The 22,754-nt window shown below is 52.3% G+C and overlaps 7 protein-coding genes across 7 annotated transcripts; 5 read left to right on the top strand and 2 right to left on the bottom strand.

The window, feature by feature from the left end:
• Positions 1–525: 525 nt before the first annotated feature.
• Positions 526–1,731, top strand: BDV17DRAFT_178731 (copper acquisition factor BIM1-like domain-containing protein). Its single transcript, XM_073754904.1, has 3 exons — positions 526–931; positions 984–1,297; positions 1,360–1,731. Exons 1-3 carry the CDS (start codon positions 718–720, stop codon positions 1,564–1,566), a joined length of 735 nt encoding a protein of 244 aa, XP_073612609.1. The 5' UTR covers positions 526–717; the 3' UTR covers positions 1,567–1,731.
• BDV17DRAFT_178738 (uncharacterized protein) lies at positions 1,728–2,358 on the top strand. The gene has a single exon (XM_073754905.1). The coding sequence runs from the start codon at positions 1,896–1,898 to the stop codon at positions 2,280–2,282; it is 387 nt and encodes a 128-aa protein (XP_073612608.1). The 5' UTR covers positions 1,728–1,895; the 3' UTR covers positions 2,283–2,358.
• A 39-nt stretch (positions 2,359–2,397) lies between these two features.
• Positions 2,398–3,848, bottom strand: BDV17DRAFT_283768 (uncharacterized protein; the record flags this gene model as incomplete). Its single annotated transcript, XM_073760411.1, has 6 exons — positions 2,398–2,588; positions 2,758–2,959; positions 2,990–3,064; positions 3,118–3,436; positions 3,504–3,724; positions 3,813–3,848. 6 exons carry the CDS (start codon positions 3,846–3,848, stop codon positions 2,398–2,400), a joined length of 1,044 nt encoding a protein of 347 aa, XP_073612607.1.
• Positions 3,849–4,340: 492 nt separating this feature from the next.
• On the top strand, positions 4,341–9,340 carry BDV17DRAFT_271332 (uncharacterized protein). The gene has a single exon (XM_073758792.1). The coding sequence runs from the start codon at positions 4,682–4,684 to the stop codon at positions 8,828–8,830; it is 4,149 nt and encodes a 1,382-aa protein (XP_073612606.1). The 5' UTR covers positions 4,341–4,681; the 3' UTR covers positions 8,831–9,340.
• Positions 9,341–12,674: 3,334 nt separating this feature from the next.
• Positions 12,675–14,877, top strand: hexA (putative Woronin body protein HexA; the record flags this gene model as incomplete). Its single annotated transcript, XM_073760410.1, has 4 exons — positions 12,675–12,719; positions 12,751–12,879; positions 12,994–13,379; positions 13,797–14,877. The coding sequence occupies 4 exons, from the start codon at positions 12,675–12,677 to the stop codon at positions 14,875–14,877; spliced, it is 1,641 nt and encodes a 546-aa protein (XP_073612605.1).
• A 3,052-nt stretch (positions 14,878–17,929) lies between these two features.
• Positions 17,930–18,193, top strand: BDV17DRAFT_271327 (uncharacterized protein; the record flags this gene model as incomplete). Its single annotated transcript, XM_073758791.1, has 1 exon — positions 17,930–18,193. A coding segment is annotated over one exon (185 nt), but the record flags the coding sequence as incomplete, so codon positions are not given.
• Positions 18,194–19,099: 906 nt separating this feature from the next.
• Positions 19,100–21,729, bottom strand: BDV17DRAFT_178592 (putative transcriptional regulator (Cti6)). Its single transcript, XM_073754903.1, has 4 exons — positions 20,816–21,729; positions 20,298–20,585; positions 19,980–20,236; positions 19,100–19,927 (listed from the first exon to the last, which is right to left on the bottom strand). Exons 1-4 carry the CDS (start codon positions 21,394–21,396, stop codon positions 19,263–19,265), a joined length of 1,791 nt encoding a protein of 596 aa, XP_073612603.1. The 5' UTR covers positions 21,397–21,729; the 3' UTR covers positions 19,100–19,262.
• Positions 21,730–22,754: the final 1,025 nt, after the last annotated feature.

Below are 22,754 nucleotides of genomic sequence, written 5' to 3'. Positions count from 1 at the left end.
TCACTCAATTGCTCCTGCTCAACAATATCCAAGTCAGTAGTCTCCTCATTCTTCTTTATCCTGATTCCAAATCCCATAATTCAGGCTCGAGCATCCAGTGACAGTCACTCTGTAAGCGCCTTCTGATCTGCCCTCCTCCGTCTAGCCTCCGATCCGGGCGCTTCGTCATGCAGCCTCCACCAATCAAACACTGTGAATGCGCAGTGAAGTGACTCGGTTGCATCCTGGCCTTCTTGGACTGCTTCTTGCTGGCCAATCTGTTCGTTCGCCTGGCTTCTCTCCCCCAACTCGTGCAACCAATGCCTCTCTTCCCCCGTTCGCCAAACATCAGTCAAGCAAACCTCCTCTTGCATCCCAGGCTCCCCCCTGTCGGCGCCTGCAGGCCTTGTCACATCGTGATCTGCCCTCTCACTCGTCCAGCGGCCTGCGCAGTCCCCGCTACTGCTTGAATGTGAGGGCCATCAGACAATGGCGCCCGCTGCCTCTAAAAGCGCCGGCAGCCCGTCCGTCTCAGCGTCTGGCTTGGTCCTGTTCTTGCTCCTGTCCAAGTTGCGCGAAGCTTGTTTCGCCTCGAGATGATCTGTACGCCTCGAGACGACTGATCCTTCTTCTGTCTGGTTATTTTTAGGCAGTGACTTGGTCTTCCGAGCCTGAGGGTTTGATCTTGAGGATCTTTTGCTCGCTTCCTCCGCTTGTCAGCCACTGCAAAGCCTCAACATGAAACTCTCAACATCGCCGTCACAATGGCTCGCCGCGGCCATGCTGTGCATGGGTCTCGTAGATGCTCATACTGTGATCGTCTATCCCGGCTACAGAGGCAACAACCTGCATACGACCGGCACAGTCGAGGAATTCGACGGTCTCGGCGCTGCATGGAATAGCGACAACGACTCCCTCGTCTATCCATATGGAATGCAATGGGCCTACCCTTGTACGTGCCCATATCAAACTCAACAAGCCCTACTTCTTGCTAATGCATTCAGGCGGTGGCATGCCAACATCCACAAACCGAACGAAATGGCCCGTCGAAGGCGGCGCGGTATCCCTCCAACCAGGCTGGTTCCCAGGCCACTCCCGAGCGATGATTTACATCAACCTGGGTTTGGGCACTGTACCTCCCAACATGAGCCACCCCATGATCACGCCCTTTGAAATCGTCGGCCCAGACAACGACCCTTACCCCGGTACCATCTGTTTGCCCCAGGTGAAGCTGCCTGCTGGCATCGAAGTGAGCCCAGGCGACAATGCGACAATCCAGGTCATCGAGCTTGCTCAGCACGGAGCGGCTTTGTACAATGTATGCCAGTCCTGTGTTCTCCTGAATAACAATCATAGCCCTAACAAAGACCTTGCTTGCAGTGTGCAGACATCACCTTCGCCGAACCCGAAGACGTTGCCGAAGTCAACGACACGAACTGCTTCAACTCCAGCCACATCTCCTTTGAGAACGTCTTCACTACGTCGTCGCTGGACAACGCGGGGCTCGAAGTCATCCCCGTCCCTGCATTCCTCTCATCGGTGTTACCGTCGTTCCTGGCGATCGCATACGGGCTTCTGATGGCATAAAAATACACGACTCTTCAACCCCTTACTACATCCACACAGAACATACCGCTACTGTCCTGTCCCCTCGACTGGTCGATTGGACAGTGACAGTGACAGTGACAATAACAACCTGAATTTGACAATGATCAAAATGAGCTCTACTACCTTTTTGGCGTTGGGGAAATCATACCGCCTGGACTGAACCAAGGCTGCTTGAATTGAATTGTATATACGTTTTCATGCCGGATACCTACACCTACCTTACTGCGCTTGCTCGCTCAATCTGATATAATGATAATTCATCCTATCGTTTGGCCCTCGTGGCTAGAGTATAGTTAGTCTCAGTATTGATGGTTGGAATGGCATGGTCTTTGACTAGTTTGGCCTTGTCCCGGCACCTGCACCTGCCTGTCTTGCTATCCGCCCAGAAGAGGAAAGAGCAACCGTGTCCCAGGTCCGTCACACCTTCCTATATAAAGACCACTACTCAAACCAAAACCACTCACGAGAGAGGTGCGACCGCACGCCGGACCATGGTCGCTCTTTCACATCTTATCCTAGAAAGCAATCGCGCCTTCCTAGAACTGCCAAAGCTCGTACCCATTTTGAATGGCAGGTGCGATGGACTACCCATAGGTGCTTTCCGCTTCTTCCTTGTCTTGTCGACTGGGGAGGGCTTCTTGCAATGTGCCCAGTGCTACCTGAAGGGTTACTTAGGGCTGGTGGCCACTACCTAGTTCTGGAGTGCTAGTATAGCAGCCAATGTATCCTAATACATACTGTATAGTCCCGTCCTCTCTTTGACTTTCATGACCAAGCGGACCTACTCAACTTACCCTACCTATACCAATATCAACCCCAATAAACCAACGCCACCTGAGGCTCCACCTCACCACGACAAAGCAACCCCCAACAGCCCTCGGCACCTCGCGCTCCGGCAACTCCAGTTCCCCAAACAAGACGCAGATCCGGTACAATGGACTCCCGGTTCTCGAGCCAGGATGCCCAGCGCTCGTTTAGTGCTGAGAAGTATAATGCGGTGCCTTTTGCGTGCATAGCGGCGGATTAGAGGGGGAATGCGCTGAGTTGGTGAACTTTGCCTTTGCCTTATTTTTGGAGGGGCGCTTGGGGTTCGTATAGGGAGGAGAGGGTGTAGATCTGCGGGTTGAGGTTGGGTTGTTAGCTGGGTTAGATGTTGGTTTTTCGACCGACGATGTTCTTGAAGAGCGGCGCGGGAACCTACCTTCTGCTGGTATCCAATGCTGATTACGACCACCTCGCGCGACTTCAAGGCAGGGGTATTGTCAATCAAACTGAGCAGCCCCTCTACCCCGCCATCCCGGCTTCCAAAGTCTAGAATGGCGAGTTTGTCCGGCGCTTTCCCGGTTACACTCTCGATACCCTCAGTCCAGTCCTTTGCAAGTTCTATAGCCTCGTATCTTACAACCTTTGTGGGGAACTGAGGCATCAGCCCATGTAAAGCGTTCGGTAGAGCGCTAACAGAAGCTTGCGACGTGACCTGGAGAAACCCCAACGGGAGCGACCCGTCTTCGACGACGTACTCGAACTGACCACAATAGCACCCGCGAGATCCACGTCTGAGGTGGTCCAGGGTGTACTGGTAGCATCGCCGCTGGGATGAGTCGGCGGACGGGCCTCTGGATCCGGTGAAAAGACGTAGTCGGCGATTAGATACCCATAAGCCCAGAGTGGACGAACGGCCGCTTCCCAGCCTAACCGTTGTAAATTCGAGACCTCACGCGACTTCAAGTCCAAGCTCGACACAATGTACCGGTTATACAATGCCATCAACCCCGCTCGCTGCGAAGATGCCTCGACCCAGTCTCCTTGCACTTCTTCATCAGGAACCAAGGTCAAATCCACCTCGTGCCTCGACGAAGGCCAAAACCCCCAAAGGACCGTTCCCCGGCTTCAGGTAGGAGATTGTGCTACGTGACACTGCAGCGAGCCCCCATACCGGGACGATACCCCAGGTTGAGATGTCGTTGTAGGGTGCTGGTGCACGAGCGGGGACAGGGTATGCGTCCCACCAGTTTGCGAGGTCGCCGAGTATGGCGTAGCTTAAACTGTGGGAACCTAGAGATATGAGGGTGGATTTGCCGCGGATTGAGGAGGGAGCTATGGGGTGATCTTGCTGAAGTGTTGGGTGCGGAGCTTGCTGCACACTGCCCAAGGTCCCCCTTGGTCAGCGTTACTTTGGGGACAGTAGTGGCCGCGCCTTCCTACAGAGCAGCCCGAGAGCTTACCGTGCTCAATTTCCTTGGCCCATCAGGTTGAATCATTGAAGTCTGAGTTGCTAGAGCAATAAGAGTACGCTATTGCATAAACATGCTTAGTTGCCCTGCAGTTTATGCCAGGGGCAGGACCTACATCTAGGCTTCCATTTTTACCGAAATTTTGTTTTTAGTCTGTAGATCGCGAGATTGGGTAGGGAGCCGAGATATAGCCAGCCCTAAGATCGTTGATTAACAGCGAGCAGTCGTAGCAAGGCCAGAACTCCGTTGGCACCGTTCAAGTTTCAGATTATTAAAATAGATTGGCAAATGAAAATGGCACGATCTGGTCGCGCAAGGCACGGCGGACTCTGATCTGAGATTGAAATGAACACCCAGGGGAAAAGTGGTTCTGGTGAAAGCGCCGATCTGTGGCTGAGTAGCCGTATGATGTCATTCTGACTTTGTTTGGCATAGCGTCTTGCTGCCTCATGTCCTGCTCATCCTACGGGCTCTCGAGACACGATGCCATGGAACCATCGTCATCGATCGCCCTTTTTTCTTCGCTTCTTGGTTATCTGTCTCTTAGTTTCGTTCTTCTCTTCACCTCTTCTTATTTGCTTCTCCCCTCTCATCACCATTGTCATCTCTCTTTCTCTTCCCTCACGCTCTTCCATTCTTCCCTCCCTTCCCCCCTTCTCTCTCTCTCCCCCTTTGACTCTCGCTCTCGCGTTCGCGTTCGCTTTTCTCCCACGGCGTCCGGGCTGCCTCCGCCTTTTCCGCGCTAATTCATTCATTACCGGTCGATCGGTCGGTCCACCGACTCTCGAGAGACCCAATTGTCCCAACTTGCCATCGTCCGCTTTCTCTGGCGTCCGCTCGACGCAGACGCTCGCTGAGCCATGTTCCGCAGAAGGAGGAGCGGATCGCAGCATCGTGTATGTCCTCAATCCGGTTCTCTTTTTCATCCGTCTACTCCGATTGAGGACGCATCAATTGTTCCCAGGCATCCACTTGCTGACTATCTGCAGCATCAGCACCAGCTTTCGACCCCCAACTCGCAAAGCGCGCATTCCGCCGCTACTCGTGCCTTCGCCCAGTCGCAGTCTCCATCTAATAGCCTCTCCTCCGCCGCAGCCGCCGCCGCTCTCCGCAGTCTAACACCCACGCCAACGCCTGTTGAAAATGTCCAGACAAAGCGGATGCTCCAGCGGCAGTCGTCCATCTCGTCACAACCGGTCGGCTCGCCGACTTTGCGCCCGTCCAGCCGGAATGGACTCCGTCGAAGTAATAGTTCCGCTTCGATGAGCGCCCGGACGTTTCGGGACCAGTCACCCGGTCGGCCGAGCTCAAGCTATTCAACCATGTCGACGATGTCCACTCCAGCCGTTGTCCCGCCTCTTCCCTCAATACCAGCGGAGTTTTCTGGGCGGAGGTACCAGAGTCGGCGGTCTGTAAGCGGGGGCCCCAGCACATGGTCACCAAATTCTCGGACGCAGACCCCCGAGAAAACGAGAAGCGTTATATCACCGGCCAATGCGCCGGGCAGCCCGCAGATTATTGCGAGCTCTGATGCTGTGCCACCGTCGCCGCTGCATCAGAGATCCGAAAGCAGGAACTCAATCAATTTCTCCTACCCCATGAACTCGCGAACGAATTCGCCGGTTCCGGAGCGTTCAGATGCAGCTTCCGACGCTGCAACTTCACTGAACAAGCGTTCCAGCGCTTATTTCAACCATATCAGGGCGGCACGCCAACAGGCACAGGGTGGCGGAGTCGGTAGCTCTACGCGGAGTGGTCCTCCTGTAGTCACCGCACTTGCAGCTGCCCAGGCTGTTATTGTGCCTCGCAATGATGAAACGACCCCGGCGAAGGTCTCTCCTCGCCCGGCTCGGCCCCGTGAACAGACAATTGCCGAACGGTCACCCAGTCGGAGCCCAACGCCAGTGGATGCCAAATCACACACCCCGGTCAAAAAGCCCTATCCGCTTGCAGAAGATTGTCCGGCTAACGATCGTCCCCAGTCGGTGTCTGTAAAGGAGCAGTCTCAACCAGCGCCCACCAAAGAGCAATCCCAGCCTACGCCTGTGAAAGAACAACCTGAACCAGCGCCTCTCAAGGAGCAAAGTCAACCGGTGTCTGCAAAGGAACAACCTCAGCCAGCGGTTGTGAAAGAGAAGGAGAGTCGACCAGTGACCAAGGCTAACCCCTCGGAAGAACCTCCAAGGGCTCTGACTCCGCCAGTCTCCGAAAAGATCGTACGGACACCTCCAGTCAGCCCACCACAGGCGAAATCTTCGCCGAGGGCCAATCTCACCGCAGAATCGGACCAATCTCCTCAGCCAACAGCATTGCGCCAGTCAAGTAGTCCAGCGAGAGCGGCTCACTTCCCGAGCCAACTCACTGTCGCGGGCGACCAGCTACATCAGCCCCCGCCTCGGTCTGTCTCTCCCGCCAAGTCTGCTATGAAAAACAGAAACAGCTCCTTGTCTCCTGACGGCAGACTTTCTGGCATTCTACGCCCTGGCCCGCCTCTCAGCGAGCTCTCGGACGCGACCTCTGTAGCATCCGACGACGGTGCAAGACCTGGCAATCGCAAAAAGTCCGTCAAAGTTAGTTTTGACGACGAGGCGGAAGTTGTCGGGGTGGCTGCGAGTCCACCGACGTCGCCTGATGAAACACTCCCAGCGTCTCCTCCCGGAAAGTCGAAGTCGAAAACTAATTGGTTTGGTCTCCACAAAAGAAAAATCTCGCCTCCGCGCGTTAAGGAGCCGAAGGAGGTAGATGAATTTGATGGAATCTTGAAGCCTCGTGCAGCTCTTCCCTCGTTCGGCAGCATCCGGGGTAACAAGGACGGTAAGGATGGAGCGCGGCCGGAGACAACCGCACAGCAAGATGAGGATGACGACGATTTGGCATCAGACTCGGATGATGATCTCCCCAATGGTCATGCTATCAACGATATCATCTCTCGTGCATCGGAACAGGACGAGCAAAAGCAGGTGCAAGCGGATGAGGCACTGCTCATTGGTTCCGCTGTCGCAGCTGCAAGGGATGATGCAGGAACCCAAGAGGAAACTATGCCGACTATCGAGTCTGATTTGGAACCTGCATATTTCCAAAAGACGCAGCTCTCACCCTTACCTGAGGTCCCGTCTGACCAAAACCTTCCTCTTTCTGGAGACCCGGTTTTGGAAATGCCCGATATTACACTTCAGCCGGCGACTCCTGACCCTGAAAAAGGAAGAGCAAGTCTCGACGAGTGGGATAGCCCACAAGAGTACCCACGGCAGACTGTGGAAGAGTTGGAAGGACCAAGCGATAAGAAGGGCAAGAGGAGATCGTATGAAGAGGCCGATAATGGCACTGACTCCAGTTCGAGTATCTATAGTGACGCCGAGGAGGATTTTGATGGCGACGGTTTTGGATCGATCAACGCTATTGTTGAACATGAGCCGGCACAACCGCAGACCGGTTATGCAATTACTTTAGAGCAAGACGGCACGACTTATCCGGTTCAGAATCATCATGAGAATGAAATCCCAGAGACCTGTCAAATTGCGCGTGTGGATACTCCTGTGCTTGAAGACTCAAAGCCTTCGGCCTTTACTTCGCCTTCTCTGATTGAGCCGCTCCCCGTCTCGACCATTTCTCCGCCTCATGTTCAATCCCAAGACAAGACAATCCCTCAGGGTGAGGTGGCTCGCTCGTCAACAGCACCTGTGGAAGTGCATGCAATTGCGCATGCACGAGACGATGACCCTAAGGAGCTAGATACTCGCCAGAGCCGAGTCGAGTCCCCTGTTCCCTCTACGCAACGCAGCAAAGCACAACAACGCCCGGGAACCTCGGCGCCGATCAGGAGGAAGGAGGTGAACAGCCCAGACTCTGCCGGGCTAGAGATGAACGGAGTGGGTGCGCACAGTCATCGCCGTCAGCTATCGAACGATAGTGACTCGGAGAGTAGTTTCAGGAGAGTTCGTCGGGGTAGTCGATCAGGGATGGGCATGCGACGGACCCTACGAGGAAGCCAACAGAGCAGCTCTGTTCCTGCCTCTCCTAATCGGGTACTTGCTCCTATCGACCCTTCACCGCTTCCATCCAGTCTGGGCGCAGGTACTATGCGTACTACTCTACGTGGCAACTCGAAGAAGGAGAAGCCTTCATTTTTTTCCACGGGCAAGTCGCAAAAGGTCCAAAAAGGAAGGCCTGCGAGAGGCCCTGGTACATCGTTTGCTTCTCGGTTCCCTGATTCGGACTCGGATTCAGATGATGGCGTTCAGAACCGCAGGCTGCAACGCCCCATGCACCGTCCAACAAGGAGCATGAGCGATAATGATATGCGCCCTGTTCGCGGTATTCCTCGCCGGATGGGTGCCTATGACGGAGACTCCACTGAGCTGGAAGATAGCTCTGATGGTGAAAGGCGTCCAAGTTCCGCGCCCAGGACCTCTGCCAATAGAACCTCTACGCGTCAAACCCAACCCACGACTGTTCGAGACCCTGCGCTGGCAGCAGTGGCCAAGTCTCGTGGCATGACGGAGGACGAACTGGAGCAATTACTCAAAGGCGGATCTGGATCTTCTCGCAAGCCCAACATTCTCAATCGTTTAAGCATGAAAAAGTCAAAACCAGTCGTGCAACGCGGAAAACTGCAGTCTGAGTTGCTCTCAAATGGGACAATTCCGGAACATTCGGATGCGCAAGGCCAAGACACCCCAGTCACAAATGGTAACTCCAAGTCTGTGGGCAACCCTTCCAGGCTTTTGAAAAAGTCACTTCATAAGAAGTCACCCTCCGGTGATACCTGGCCCCTCGGCTCTGAACGGACAGATCTCGTTGACTCTGGTATCGGGTCAACATCATCGCCGTCCGCATCCACACAGCCCGCTCGAACGCAAACGCCGGACGGTGGTGCAGTCAACGGCAACAAAGCTGATTCTCAGCTCGAAACATCGGACAGCCACCGTGCTGCTGACGTGGGCTTCGAAGGAGGCGGACGCAAGAAGCGGTTCTCGCGGCTGAAGAAGGCATTCGGCATTCGCAGTTGATCGTGATCCAACGGTCCGTATATTTCTATCTATCGCCATATTCACGACTTTATCCGACTGATGCTCTACTTAATTTGCATCTACCCACTATCTTCCTCTCTTTGTTTTCTTTAATCATCTATTCCCTCCAGATATATATATTTTAATATCTGTTGCATTATTATCTTATCTCTACCTTTGTGATCCGACTGTCTGACTGTCTGACTATACCGCTGCTGTCCGCGACAGCGCTACTTACACATACTGATTACTACTAATCTGTGACTGTGATATCTACGTTACTTTCTCTTCTGATGAATATTATTGATACCCTCGCTTGGTGGGCATTCTCGAGATGCCCATGGCCGACTCGGCCCATGTCATATATGAAAATGATCTGACCTTTTTGACTTCTGGATGACCTGCATTATTATTATAATTTATTGTTTGATACTATTCGTTTGACAGATAGGTGTCTTGATAGGATTCAAGAAAGATATTTGGAACAATAGATTTCTCAATTGCTTACTCCTATATGAGCCGCATCATATCACCCCGCTTCTTTGTCTCTTCGGTATTGATCAACGAAGCGCATTACTCTGGACGTCCCCTTCATGCCTCTCACCCCTCAATTCGAACTTTCGAGATCCCAACCAGCCATTGCCACCACAGACGTGATATACACCATGCAACAACCAGACACGTCCCTCCGCGCAACGCTCACATCCCTACACCCCCGAATTGAAGGAATCCGATAAAATCTCAGGCGCCCCAGCTCCAGTCGTCGGCGTAATCCACAACCACAAACTCATCCACGAACCCTTCTTCGGACACCGCGGTGTTAAACAAGAACTCCCGCCGGATAAAAACACGCTGTTCTACATCGTCTCGCTAATAAAGGCGATAACTGCAACAGCCGTGGGGATGCTTGTTGACGACCCGGAGACTGGGAATGCACTGGATTGGGATACCCCCGTACATGATATCTCACCTAGTCTTTCCAAGTCTAGGAACAGGGATACCATCCACGCCGACTGTAGGTTGAATGTCACTGACTTCATGGCCCATTGCTCGGGGATAGCATAGGCTGATGCGCTGTATCTGCAATCCAGGGACCAATGTATCGCACATTCGAGTCCATTCCGCTCGTTGCAACCCCGTGGAGTAGGTACAAGCACAACAACCACGCATAAAACATCGCCAGACTGGTTATCGAGACTGTCTCGGGAGAGAACCGGGGAGACTTCATGAAGAAGCGCATCTTTGACCCATTGGGTATGGCGAGGACGTTTACTCAATACCCGGATGACGATGATATTGTTGCCTTGCCGTATAATATCTTGCGCGATGGGAGTCCGTATCGGATTCCGTTCTGTACGGCCTCGGATAGGACTATGACGTTTGCGGTGCAGTCTGTAAGGTCTAGCCTTGGGAATCTGTTGAGGTTTTATGGGGCTTATCTGAGGGCGATTGAGGCGCTTTGGGAACAGGATCGGGAACAGGAAGAGGGCAGGAATTGACTCTCGGTGAACGATCCTCGTCTCCAACACTGAATCCAATCCAGCGAGTCCAAGACATTATCCGTCCGTACATAACCCGACGCGTCAATTCGAACTCACTCTCTGACCATGGCCATGGCCATGACCATGAATATGAACAGACAACCGCCTTGGGATGGAACAGAATCAAACTCCCCGGTTCTCTAGATTTTAGATGGGGCGCCTCACTCGTGGAGAAACTGCCTGTCCTAGGTCTAGGTAAGGACCAAGACGACAACCACGAGCACACGAGCAAGCTCCTCTGGCATTGTGGAAATATGCCCGGGATGACGACAGCCGTATGTCTATCCCAGAGACAGGCAGCTGCGTGGTTGTGATGCAGAATTCACTTGGTATTTGTGACGCGACGGATTGGGTTTGCCAACTTATTGTTGAGACGATTCTTAGTTTTACTGCTAGCGATGACAATGGTCTAACCCATAATCAACATCGACATCGACATGACTTCATAAATCTCGCGAGGGAAAGTGTGCGGAATAGCGCTGCACGGATGAACGCTGTACAAGCCAAGCTCGACAGTGAACGGATCCCCGGTACCACTCACCATCCTCTGCAGGACTATGTTGGGCATTACTACAATCGGATTGGGAATTGAGTCATTGCCATCAGCGCTACCTTCGGTTCCAGGGGAGAGATATGACGAAAAGTACGAGTTGCGGCACTATCATCATGATGTCTTTGTGCTGGAGCCTTTCGTATGACGAAACTGTTAAGAGGGCTTAGTATTGTCGACCTGCTGAATACTATAAGTTTGAGTTTGAGGGTGATGAGGGTGGAAAGGTGATGAATCGATTGCGTTGGAGACATGACCCTGCTGTCCCGGGTGGTGAGATATTCACAAAAAGGGTGTGAGGGCGGTATTGAGGAAGATGCGAATATCTGGACCTTCCAGCGACCACTGTGTGTAGTGCCATCTTTGGATCAGAGTCATACGCTCTCTCTTGATTTAGGGCTTCAATGGTCTTAATGGGTGAAGCGATTGAGCTGGTGTTTGCGTAACCGAGTACGGAGTAGTCGATTCGTATTTCGTAAGATGCTCGATATATATCATTGACTTGCTGCGATCTTACTACCGTACGCGCGATATCCATGCTGTACCAATTTTGGGATGTTGCCCAGTCAAACGTACGTGAATCCCATGATGCGGCTACTTGGACGGATGCTCCCGGTTTCCTGTTCTCTTGTTGATACCCTGAGTGAGGCGGGCTGGAGGAGCTCTGGATGTTGGCGGTGCAACAACCTCGGGACGGAGCCAAACTCCACTCCGATCGATGAATTGGATCGACTCCACACGGCCGCTAAGCCGACCAACCTTGGAACTTGGAAACCAGGCACTGCGCAGTCTGTGTTCCCTCTTAAAAAATTCCGAGCAACTCGGGTGTCAGGGCTCCGGATGTTGGTAGGGAGAGTCCAGGCTCAATCGTGTGGCTGGGCAGGGAAGAGGGGAATCGAAAAGTTGGACAAGTCGCATTATTTACCGGCAGATGTGAAACTGAATCGTAAGCAATCAAGAACTGAGCTCAAGAAGACCGTGCATTCTTCCGGTGGAGCCGCGAGGTGAGGCAGGAGGCGGGGCGAAGGAAAGCTGAGCTCGACTCCTCACTCCCAGGAGAACGCCAATAACGGCAAACCACGAGGTTGGGCTCTTGCCATAGCTGCCGTCCGATATGATGAGTCTCGAAAACTGGGTTCAAGCTGCAAGCAGGAATAACGGCCAGATGGTGGAGTCCAGCGTCCTTGGGGTAGTATCAACCGACGGCGAAATGGCGAGGTTGGGCTCGACCCGTGGGCGATTGGCGCATCGCATTCGCCATTGTCGATCTTGTGCAGCTCAGCGGAGTCAGCGCTAAAAGGCCCGATGAGAGCCGGGAGCTGTTGACTGTTGCCATGGTGATTTGTGATGTGGCTGGGAGGGGGAGCTGTGCGATGACGAGATTGGGGCTGCTCATTGGGGGACGGTCGCACCATTTGAACTTTCTGTGATCCTGCTGCTGCATGTGATAAGGCGTGTGTCTCGCCGTTCGAGCCTGTGAATTGTAATATTATTAGCAACGATGTTCTGACTGTGAGCTTTTAATTGAGTGTTAGTCTACCTGCAGCGCTGCCTCGATGGAGACGGTGAGGATGTATGTAACAAAGTGATCAGAAAATGCTAGTTGGAATTGATTTCACAAGCCTGGCAGACGATACTCTGTACCTCGGAGATGGAATTGGTTCACGCTTGACGATTCAGGCCGGTAGATTAGGATGTTCTCAGGGTGGTGGTGGGAGCGTGGCAGACCAGAAACAGAGAGGCTGGACCCCGAATGAGGGAAAGCGCGGTAAACAAACGCGTAACAACAACAACGAGCGTCTCGATCTTAAGAACTCGAACTCCTCCAGGTCCCCTCGGCTCCTGTTCTTCTCTCCTTCTTCCTCTTCCTCCACCTCCATCTCTCCCATTCCCATCTCCCATTCCAAGCTTTAAGCTTATCTTCTACATTCCTACCCCAGGAATTCTCCGCAGCTACAGTCAGGTATAGATCTCTCTCCAGATCTATTTTGCACTCACTCCCTCTCTTCACGAGAAAGACTTCCCCGGAAAAAGTCTTTTCTTGTCTCATCTTCCGAGTTGTTTCTTAACAGTTCGGAAGAGATTCGAGAAAAGACGCTCAAAGGACAGCCAACCTGGACTTTGACGCCCGCGTCCCCATCCCCTTCAGTGTCTTCCCGTCGTCGTACCGGAGTGACGCTGTTCCTGAGACTACTCTTGCCGCTGAGAGAGTAGAGGGAGAAGTCAACCTCGATCGCACTTCGCACGTCGAACGGGAAGATACTCGAACCTCTGCCCCTCTCCCAGACCCCAGAGTCCACGGAAAGGAAGAAGTCGATCTTCACTTCGAACGTCGCTCTGAACGTCCCGAACGCCGCGGAGCTGACACTTTCACCGTCGTTGACGAACGTGTGCAAGAGAGCCGCTACCCAGCAGCCCAAGACAACCGCTTCCCCCAGGTCGACCTTGCCCGTGAACGGTACGTACTAATTGGGCCGACAGCCTAGCTTTCTTTGCTTTTTCCCGGTCTGTTTACTGTTTTGGCGCCCCCGGTTGGCTGCCTGGGGTCAGCTCCCAATGAAACCGCCCAAGTGGAGAGCACAACAAGCGGTGTCACCCCCAGCTCAACCACTGAGTGACAAGTGGCTTCGGGCTAGAGCTGTCTAGTTCCTCCGCTAAATTACGTGGCTCCAAAACAAAACAAAATCCGATTGTCCCAGCCCCAAATAAAAACAGTCCAATCATGCCTGCCCCCTGGCACCGCGTCCTCTTACCCTCGTGTCTCCTTTTTGTTTACTTTACCTGCTTGACCTTATCTTTACCTGACCTTACCTTACCTTGACCCATCTTGCATTGCCTTGCCTTACCCTTCCTGCTCCTAACTTTTCTCTCATAGCTTCCGTGAACCCACTGCCCCCCGCTACCAAGACTGGTACCAGGACAAGCAGCACACCTACGACGAGGCCTACCAAAGCCAGATTGACATCACTGAGCGCGAGTACCGCCGCCGCATCGACCCCAACTACGACGTCCAGGCTTCCTACGGCCGTCGTTCTGCTCCTGTAGAGTCCCACGAAGGCCCTCGCCGCCACACCTCCGACGTCTACAGCCGCTCTTCTGCGCCCAACGTCTCTTCCTACGACCGCGCCTATCAGCAGCGTCCCCTCGACATCCCCAGCGGAAACTCTTACAGCAGCCGCCAGGTTAGCGTAGAGAGTGCCAAGGCCCCTGCTCCTTCCACCGACAAGGTCAAGGTTTACAAGACTACTACCGTAGTTGATCACCCCAAAGCTCGCAAAATGGGTTACTACGACGACGACGGTAACTACCACTCCTTCCGTCGCGGTGTCGAACGTGCCGTTGACCGCATCACTCACCCCTTCCATCACCGTGACCATCATGACCATGCCCCTCATCGCGAACACCATCATCACCAAGAAGTAATAGTCGCTGACGAACGGGGCCCAGTTCGTTACCGTGACGGAGTCCGTGAGAATGTCCGCATCGTCGAGCCCCGTGGTGGCGCTTCCCCCGCCGAGACCGTGCCGATCCCCTGCCACTTCATCCGTACTGGTGACATCCTTATCCTCCAGGGCCGTCCCTCCCAGGTGATCCGCATCTCTCAGTCTCCCTCGACCGGCCAGCACCGCTACCTCGGTGTCGACCTCTTCACCCGTGAGCTCCACGAAGAGTCCAGCTTCGTGTCCAACCCCTCCCCCTCTGTTGTCGTCCAGACCATGCTCGGCCCTGTCTACAAGACCTACCGCATCCTGGACATCCGTGATGACAGCCTCGTTGCTCTGACCGAGAGCGGCGACGTCAAGACTGGTCTCCCTGTCGTTCCCCAGGACGGTCTCTACCAGCGCATCAAGGATGCCTTCCATGATGGCCGTGGTTCCGTCCGTGTCCTCGTCATCAACGACGGTGGTCGCGAGCTGGTTGTTGACTTCAAGCTTATCCCCGCTTCCCGTCTGTAAACGTCTCGCTCTTGTCGGATCTAGCCTTGACTGGCTTTACCCAAAAGGAGTTTGGTTGCTTACATGGTCGGCGCGTTAGCTGATGTCATCAACCCTTTGTTTTGTTTATATTTCCTATGTACTTCCTCGACGAGCACGATCATTGATGATTTGAGACTAAGCAAGCTTTGTATCTGAACCTCTGGAACTAAATTAAATCTTGCAACGATGGAATGGCCTGTTTCGAACTGTTGGAACTTGACACTATTGTATCATGGGCCTTTTCTTGTATGTAGCAAACGTAATGGAATGTAGATTGTTTTCATTATAACCTTTCTCTTGTGAATAATTATCGTAGTCCTTTGTACGTAGCCTTTGCACTGACTCCGACGTCCGTAGGTTTTTGAGTTGATACCTCCAGACGAGCGTCTTCACCTTATGTGCGTAGCAGCATACGAACCGTGGGCGAAATTGTTTCTTCCTTTCCAATACATACCTCGAAATCCCCAACAAAGCAAATCAAGACAGCATTGCACATCTCTGGCTTCCTAATACCTACCAAGTGTCATGACTCGTTGCCGGTCATCGCAGCCCATTGGCATGGCCCACCTACACCCTACACCTTATACCTATCAAACGTAAGTAATCTGCACCGTCAGGAAAGAACGATGGACTTCATCCCGGCCATGGTCAAAGCTCGCACCTGCCCTGCCGGGTGTTCTTGATCTTCCGCCACAAAAGAGGAAGGTGCGACTGGCTACTTAGGTACCTACATTTAGCTGCATGATGTTGCATGATGTTGCATAAAAGGAAGGAGCCATTAATTGCAGCTCATCTCAATCAGTACTTGTACTTGGCAGGGAAGCTCTAAGTACTCGTATATATAGGTGCTGCCGTGAGATGGCCAGTACTAGTCCGCTCGAGGCGGCAGATGGGAATGTCCTGCTGATCCTGACCTTGTTCCAGATGATCGAGTGCACTGGGTATTCCGTATGAGCATGCCAAAAGGGCATCCTGGGTGGAGCTTCGTACCCTACTGACTAGGAATAGGGGGTTGTTTATCCAGCTTTGTACGTAGCCTTGGAGTCAGAGCGTTTTTGGCCTTGATTGTTTATTTACTTTGTACGTCCACCTGTAAATACCATTTCCTCAGTACCGAGCCTGGCCTACGATGTCACCCTGTAAGGAAAATTCTCTCGAAATAGAATAGGAACAGGAGAGTAAGAAGGGGGTGGTAGGATAGACTTAATCTAAAATACTAGCTAATATGATAACGATGGAGATAGAGAAGAAGTCGATGCATATACAAAGTGGATCTTCGGTAGTCAGTCGAAGTATAAAACATCTGAGCTCTTTCGAGATCTGCACATCAGAGCCGGTCTCCTATCATGGACAAACTCCATGTGTGCTTTTTTAGATTGAGTAGCAAATTCCGGCGACTCCTCCCGTTTATCCTGCTTCATTCTTTCCCCTTTGCTGGATTCGAGGGAACGGTAAGTTTCGTTAAGTCCCCAAGAATATAGCACTGGCGGATCACTGGACCTGTATCTGTCTCACCATCAGTATCAGCTTCCTGCCCATGCAGCTCAAGGCGCACGGCAACCTCAACGGCTTGGTGGAGTTCGTGGTTAGCCGTCGGAATCAAACGACAACCGCGCAGTTGCCAATTTTCTGAAGGCCCGGACCTTGTAGAAGCGATGGCCGTCATCAGAAAGGGATTGATCGAGATCATCTCACATGCGAGAAGTTCTCCTGGAGTATCAGAAAACGCACACTGCCGGGCTATCACCGCGTCAGTACGCGAAAGGCAAAAGCCGCCGCCCGGAACTAGATAGAAGCGCTGTATGAGGAATATTTTGCGGCAATAGGGTACATTGTTTCTCCAACGCAAACGGGGAGGTGGAGAAAATGGCCTCTGAACAATTGCTATTTCTTCCATGCGCGTAGAAGTAAACACACGGGAGAGTGTAGGATCGAGAGACCGAATGTGCTGGATTAGCTGCCCAGTACTTCTTGCGATAGTAGCAATTCTAATAATCTGATTACTAGACCCATTTGTGTGATTGGAAAGCTGAAGAATCAACCGCGCGCCATGTGTGCTCTGAACGAGTCTGCTACGTTCAAGGCCGTTCCGGGTACTTTCGTTAAATGCTGTATCAACCCGAAATGACCCAGGAAATAAGACGTCAGACTGATAAATCCGTTGTTGAGTCCGGAAGTCGTAGGCCCCGAGATGTATTTTTGTTTACATGGCTCCATGTGGCAGTATAAACACAAGACTTGCCTAAAAGGTACGGGATGGTGGCTTCTGAGTCTTTGAGGTTGGATTCTGCCTTGAGATGGCACGCGAGGTCAGCTTGGTAGTCCCCCTGGAATAATGCTTTCTTTGCCACCAACGAGCATACGACTGTCCTATTTTGAGAAATTAGCCCTATGTCGGATACTGGAGAAGGGCGGGATCGATCACGCTTCAGCTTACCTGACAAATTTACTGCAGCAGCCCTGAGGTTCAAGGTGTACCAGTACAATGCGATTGTGGTTGGCAGTCAGCTTTTATATAGACGCTGGGCGAAAAGAACCTCTACGTTTGGGATTGAAGAGGCTTGTTGCGTGCACAAACTAGTCTTCCGTGCTGTTCTCAAATCGCCAGAAGAGACCATCATTTGGCGCATCACTACCAGGTCGTCTTTTATATTTCCTCCAAGCCGCGATCCATGCAAAGTCGCCACTACCAATACTGCATACATCAGCATGGAAAAGTCGAGCCGCGGATGTCAGCTTTCCAATTTCCATACGGTATGCTCGTTTAGCTAGACGCAACAATTTAGCACACGCACTACAAAGTAACAAGAAAGTATCACCAAATATACAAGACACTCACCATGACGTTTAAGCATCGGATACGACATCCGATCTTCAGGTTTTGCAGGAGGCTTCCCGCGCAGAGCAGACTGCGCCAGCTTCTCATACCTGTGCTCCATTATCCATTCTCACAAGAAGGGCTGCCAACCTTTGCAGACAGCTTGGCAACGAACGATCTCAGGAGTTGAGAAAGACGGAAATACCAAGTCGAGGATGTCAAAGGGTAGAACTCGGAGCGGATCAATCTCTTTGTGCGAAGATAAACCAGTGTCAATGGATCGTTTGCTCGCTCGTGCGGCCGTCAATTTTGAAGATAGTGCGCCCATTGTCGTTGTTGTAGGGAAGGGACGAAGGAGCTGGCGTGTGAGGAAGGTGCTGAAGCTGACTCGAAGTTAAGGATGGAATAGACTTCGATAATGGTTGTGAGGCCGCACTTGAAGCCTGCAGCCAAGCGCGTTTGTACGATGGAGTGTTGTAAGAGGAATGAGGATCTTTACAATCGGTCAGTGTCAGCAGCAACATCTCACACCTCATGTTCAATTAATTCACTGTCAAAGAGACTATACCTGAAAAAGAAAATACCTTGTTTTATTTTTCATTATGCATTCACAGACACATAAAGAGCGTGAATGGCATGAAACAAGCTCATAACAGACTAACTATAGACCTCTGTTCCACTAATTAGGAGTATAATGAAGAGTTTGCACTTCAGGATGGTCCTCGTCTTGCGTTCTGGAATTGCGAATAATTGATTATAAGCTAGGAGCCTATATTATAACGTCGGCGGTCGAGTGTGACATTCTGGTTACTCTTCCAGTTGCCTCAGGATTAGTCCTATTGTTTCGTTCTGAAAATTGGCTATGTTTGTAAAGAGACGGTTTGATTTTGGCGCAATTGGCCAACTTCTGCCTCTCAAGCACGATGCTACAAAGATTGATTTTCTTAGAGCCGAATACATATAGATGGCTGCTACAGGCACAATTATATATTGAATGAGGCATTGCATAGTGATGTAATACTGTGGATATCTAAACTACCCAGGTATCCAAAAAAAGAAAATAATGAAGCGAGTAAGGTAAACAAACAAGCAAACCGATCAAGCTCAGTTCATCCAGCCAGCCAGCTAAAGGGAACAACGCCGCGCCGCCATGTCTGGGTTAGGTCAAGCAAAGCGTATCAATCAATCCATAAATCAATCAATCACTCAATCGTGTTTTAGTAACAGCAAGGAGAATCAAACACCAGGCGAGGTAAGAGGAGGATATGTGAATAAGATAAGGATGGAATGGAGAAACCGCCGCACTTGTAAATAAACGCCGAATCCGATGTCCTGTGCAATGTAACGTAGGGTTGTTCTGGAAGCAACGCAAGGCCATATTATACATTCTGTCTGTCCCGTGGGTTCTTGGGCAATATAGGTAGGGTGAGGTGGGGTATCGTAGGTATGCACCAGAGTTTGGCTTTGGTGAGCGCAGGAAGGAGAAAGTATCGTAGGATAACTGGATCCCGATGAGGAGAATAGGGGCAAGTCTGATTTGAACTGGTCACCGCTCCCCAAACTTGCCGTACTCTTGCTGCCACTTAAGAAGATGGCGCGTGAGCACGTCCATCATCTCAAGGCTGCTGAGGTCCTTGAAGTCCTTTTCTGTAGGAATCGGGACGTTATCCGAGGACCCTTCCTCGGCATTCCGCGACAAAATACTCTCTAGTTGCTCGCCGATAGCATGCGGATCAATTCCGTTAGTCCGTTCAGGCGGAGTTATACTCTCGCCCGCGGCTGCCATTTCGATTTGCATTCGTGATATGAATTCCAAGATAGCTGCCACTCGCCGCTTCATCTCGTTCATTGTTGCCCGTTGATGGACGTAGCGAGGCCGACTTGGTTTTCCTGTTTCCGTGCCATTTACGGACATATTGAGAGTGCCGATCCGCGGAGAGTCAGCACTCATTTCAAGTGATTGCCCACGGCGCGGGGAATTGCCTGTATTGGAGTCTGTTCCGGTCCCGTTCAGATCGCGATCTCGCGTGTATTGATTGCGTCCTACGCGGCCACGTCGCGCAGGCGGCCGGCCGGACTTGCGCGTGGAGGGACGGGGAGGGGCAGATTCCGGGGCAGGTACTGAGGCGTCAGGACTTGGTTGCGGGAGTTCGGGTTCGATCGCAGTCGCCTTGATCGGCGACTCCACTATCTCATGATCTGAATCGACTCCTTGGGAACTGTTAGCTGAAATCCTCAAGATCACAAATTGCTGTCAACAAACCTTCGCCTTTCCGCCTATCACTTCTCCCCTTTCGCCGACCAGCGGCATCAGCCTGTTCTGTTTCAGGCTCGTCTAGCTCCTTTGCGTCCTTTTCACGCTGTCCCCGCGACGTGGCCCTCTGCTTTCGGTTGCCGTTGGTGGTCGCTCTCGACTTCGCCTCGTCATCTGATGCAACCGGTGAGGCTGGGTTGCTTTGCTTCGCTGTGATCCCAGGTGACGGTGAGCTCGTCCGTTGTCGTTTGGGTGCTTGCCGGTGCCTAAGACATTTCATGTTAGTAACGTACTATATCCTAAAAAACCCTGAAAAGATGAACATACGCTTCACTATCACTCCGACTCCTTTTGGGTCTCCGAGTGGTGCTTTCCTCTTCGTCGGTAGTTTTGTTATCTTCCTTGCTTTCCTCTATGGCCCGCCGCAACTGTTCCTCCTCATCATAAGCTGCATCGCGGCTGTTCATGGTAGATCGACGTTTTGGGTTGGGAAAGGGATCGGACTGTCGAGACTTTGGGTCCTTTACTCGCTTTGCGGTATCTCGCGAAGAGTCTCGGGAGGACACTGTGGTGGAAGGAATAGGGACGACGGGAAGGTACTGCGAAGAGTGTGATCTGCTAGATCGTAAGCGACAGAGGTTCATTGTTGAATGTCACCAAAAAAAAAATCTTGAAAGGGCTGTCTGGGACATTTGGAGGGGTTGTTTGGTAACATGAGAAAGGGTAGCATTAGACAAAGCTCCAGCTCGGCGCCTAATCCAGCGAGCGTGAAGCCTTGCGACCACAGACTGGATCGTTGCTGGCAAACAAGAATGAAACCGAGGAAAGAAATAAACCAAACTTACCCATTCGTCTCACTCCTGATTCTGTGCAGGTCCTTTCGGCACTCTTCACAGAAATACTCATCAGGACTCATCGCCTCGTCCATAATCCCTACACAGCCACCATGCTGCCAGACCTTGCAAGAGTCACATTGAATGAACATGCTGCCAATATCATCTGACATCAAGTCCGACGAGCCTGCGGAGAAGTTCATTGAATTCTCATCCTTAATTCCACCCCGCGCCCCGTTGCGACCGAGGGCCTCCCGACGAGAGAGGGGAAGGCCGGGGTATTCCTGTTGTCCGCAAAGGCACCGAGTGATCTCTTCCTCATCTTCCTCATCTACATCATCATCCTCGCCATCGCCAATTTGCGCATGCAGATCGTTTTCGTCGTCGCCTCTCGCGCGTTGGCGTTGGCGCGTCTCGCGAAAATCGCCCTTGTCTGCATCGTCATCGGACTGGGATCGTGGCGAGGGGTTTTTGTGGTTCGATCTCGTGCTTCTTTCTCGGGTCATGGAGTGTGAGGAGCTCGAAGAATTCGTATGCTGAATTGCCGGCGAGGGTTGAGAGGTACGGGCACGAGAAGACCGACGGGGGCTCATCGTGACGGAGGAGTATTTTGACGCAGCAGGATAAGAATAAAAATGCTAAGCTGCTGTAGAGAAGTCGGCAATCACAAACGGCAAGAACGTCCCAGCCTGGGTATAATCGAATAGAGGATGTAGTGTAGCAGAAGCTCTCGTGGGCGAGCTGTCGCAGACGATTGAGAGGTGGGTTCTTGAGCGACTCGTGCAGACAAAAAAGGTGACAGGGCAAGAGAAAGAGCAATTTGGAAAGCGGTAATTGGTGCGAGAGTCACGAGAAAATACAGCAGTCGGAGCTCAAACCACGGCCGGAGACTACATAGTAGTCGAGGGAACTGTGAGGGGTTGGACTTGGAGGTAGCAGAAGAGAAGGAAGAGGCAGAACGGCGTTGAGAGCAACGCAGCAGCGAGACCTGACGGAACGGGAAACGCTTTGCGCGCCGATTTTCCAGCGCTGGTCCCGCCCCCCGCTTCACATCATTCTGCTCTCTGGCCGCACTCACCCGTGCTTACACTTCACCAGACGGAATTCCATATCCTGAATTATAGATCCAATGGATTGCATTCGCTTCTCCAGAGACTGAGATTCTCTCCCCTTTCCTGCGGTGGCCGGGCGCTTCTCCCAGGCCTGCTTCTCCCTTCCGAGTGAAACCCCGCTTTGATTCTTCCTAGGGCCTCAAAGGCTCTAGTCTACCACCTCTTCATCTTCAAAACATTTACCATGGTCCATGCTACCCCCTGCCAATTCGATTCTACCGGCCTGCAGTGAACATACGGGATGTCGACTCGAGTGAAATTGAATTCGTTGTGTTACCTTCAGTAGCCTTGGAGACTCGACCAGGGTCCAGCACCTTGAGTCATACAGCCACACGCCGATACACCCTCTGGTATAACTATCTGCAGCACAGTATCTGGGAGCTATTCGGAATCGCATGTCATATATCGCGTGGTAAATTCGAGCGTGAAGCCGGGCGTCAAGGACTCGGAGGGTGCTGGACTCTCAAGATTGCCCCCCCACGCGCATCTAGAGCAACGATGGGCATAAAGATACAGAGGACCGGCGCTGCTGCATAGTCTGAAATGACTTACATTGCATGGCACCAGGTGAATCTGGTAGGGCTATTCGGGATAGAGCTGGGACAAAACGGAGGGCTGCTGTACACCTGGGTTCCCAGACGCAGCTGATTCGACACCGGTCATATACCGCAGATCAGCCTCATGTATCACTGCTCTTGCAAATGTGCCGGTGCTGTGCCGTCGGTGCTGCCAGTGTCGATGCGTCGAGGTACTTGCAGGTAAGTACGGAGCATCAGGAACCAGGTGCCGGCCTCGGAAGCTCTTATGGCGCTCTGCTATCAATAAAAGCCATCTCCAAT

Source organism: Aspergillus undulatus (assembly GCF_047715775.1).
Source record: "Aspergillus undulatus strain CBS 261.88 unplaced genomic scaffold BDV17scaffold_50, whole genome shotgun sequence".
NCBI lineage: Eukaryota > Fungi > Ascomycota > Eurotiomycetes > Eurotiales > Aspergillaceae > Aspergillus > Aspergillus undulatus.
This window is presented reverse-complemented; position numbering and strand designations above follow the sequence as displayed.

Coding starts and splice junctions, on each gene's coding strand:
- BDV17DRAFT_178731 (XM_073754904.1), top strand. CDS start 718: ATGAAACTCTCAACATCGCCGTCACAATGGCTCGCCGCGGCCATGCTG. Junction 932..983: donor AATGCAATGGGCCTACCCTT/GTACGTGCCCAT, acceptor TAATGCATTCAG/GCGGTGGCATGCCAACATCC. Junction 1,298..1,359: donor ACGGAGCGGCTTTGTACAAT/GTATGCCAGTCC, acceptor CCTTGCTTGCAG/TGTGCAGACATCACCTTCGC.
- BDV17DRAFT_178738 (XM_073754905.1), top strand. CDS start 1,896: ATGGTTGGAATGGCATGGTCTTTGACTAGTTTGGCCTTGTCCCGGCAC.
- BDV17DRAFT_271332 (XM_073758792.1), top strand. CDS start 4,682: ATGTTCCGCAGAAGGAGGAGCGGATCGCAGCATCGTGTATGTCCTCAA.
- BDV17DRAFT_178592 (XM_073754903.1), bottom strand. CDS start 21,396: ATGAGCCCCCGTCGGTCTTCTCGTGCCCGTACCTCTCAACCCTCGCCG. Junction 20,586..20,815: donor ATCAGGAGTGAGACGAATGG/GTAAGTTTGGTT, acceptor ACGATCTAGCAG/ATCACACTCTTCGCAGTACC. Junction 19,928..19,979: donor TGATAGGCGGAAAGGCGAAG/GTTTGTTGACAG, acceptor ACAGTTCCCAAG/GAGTCGATTCAGATCATGAG.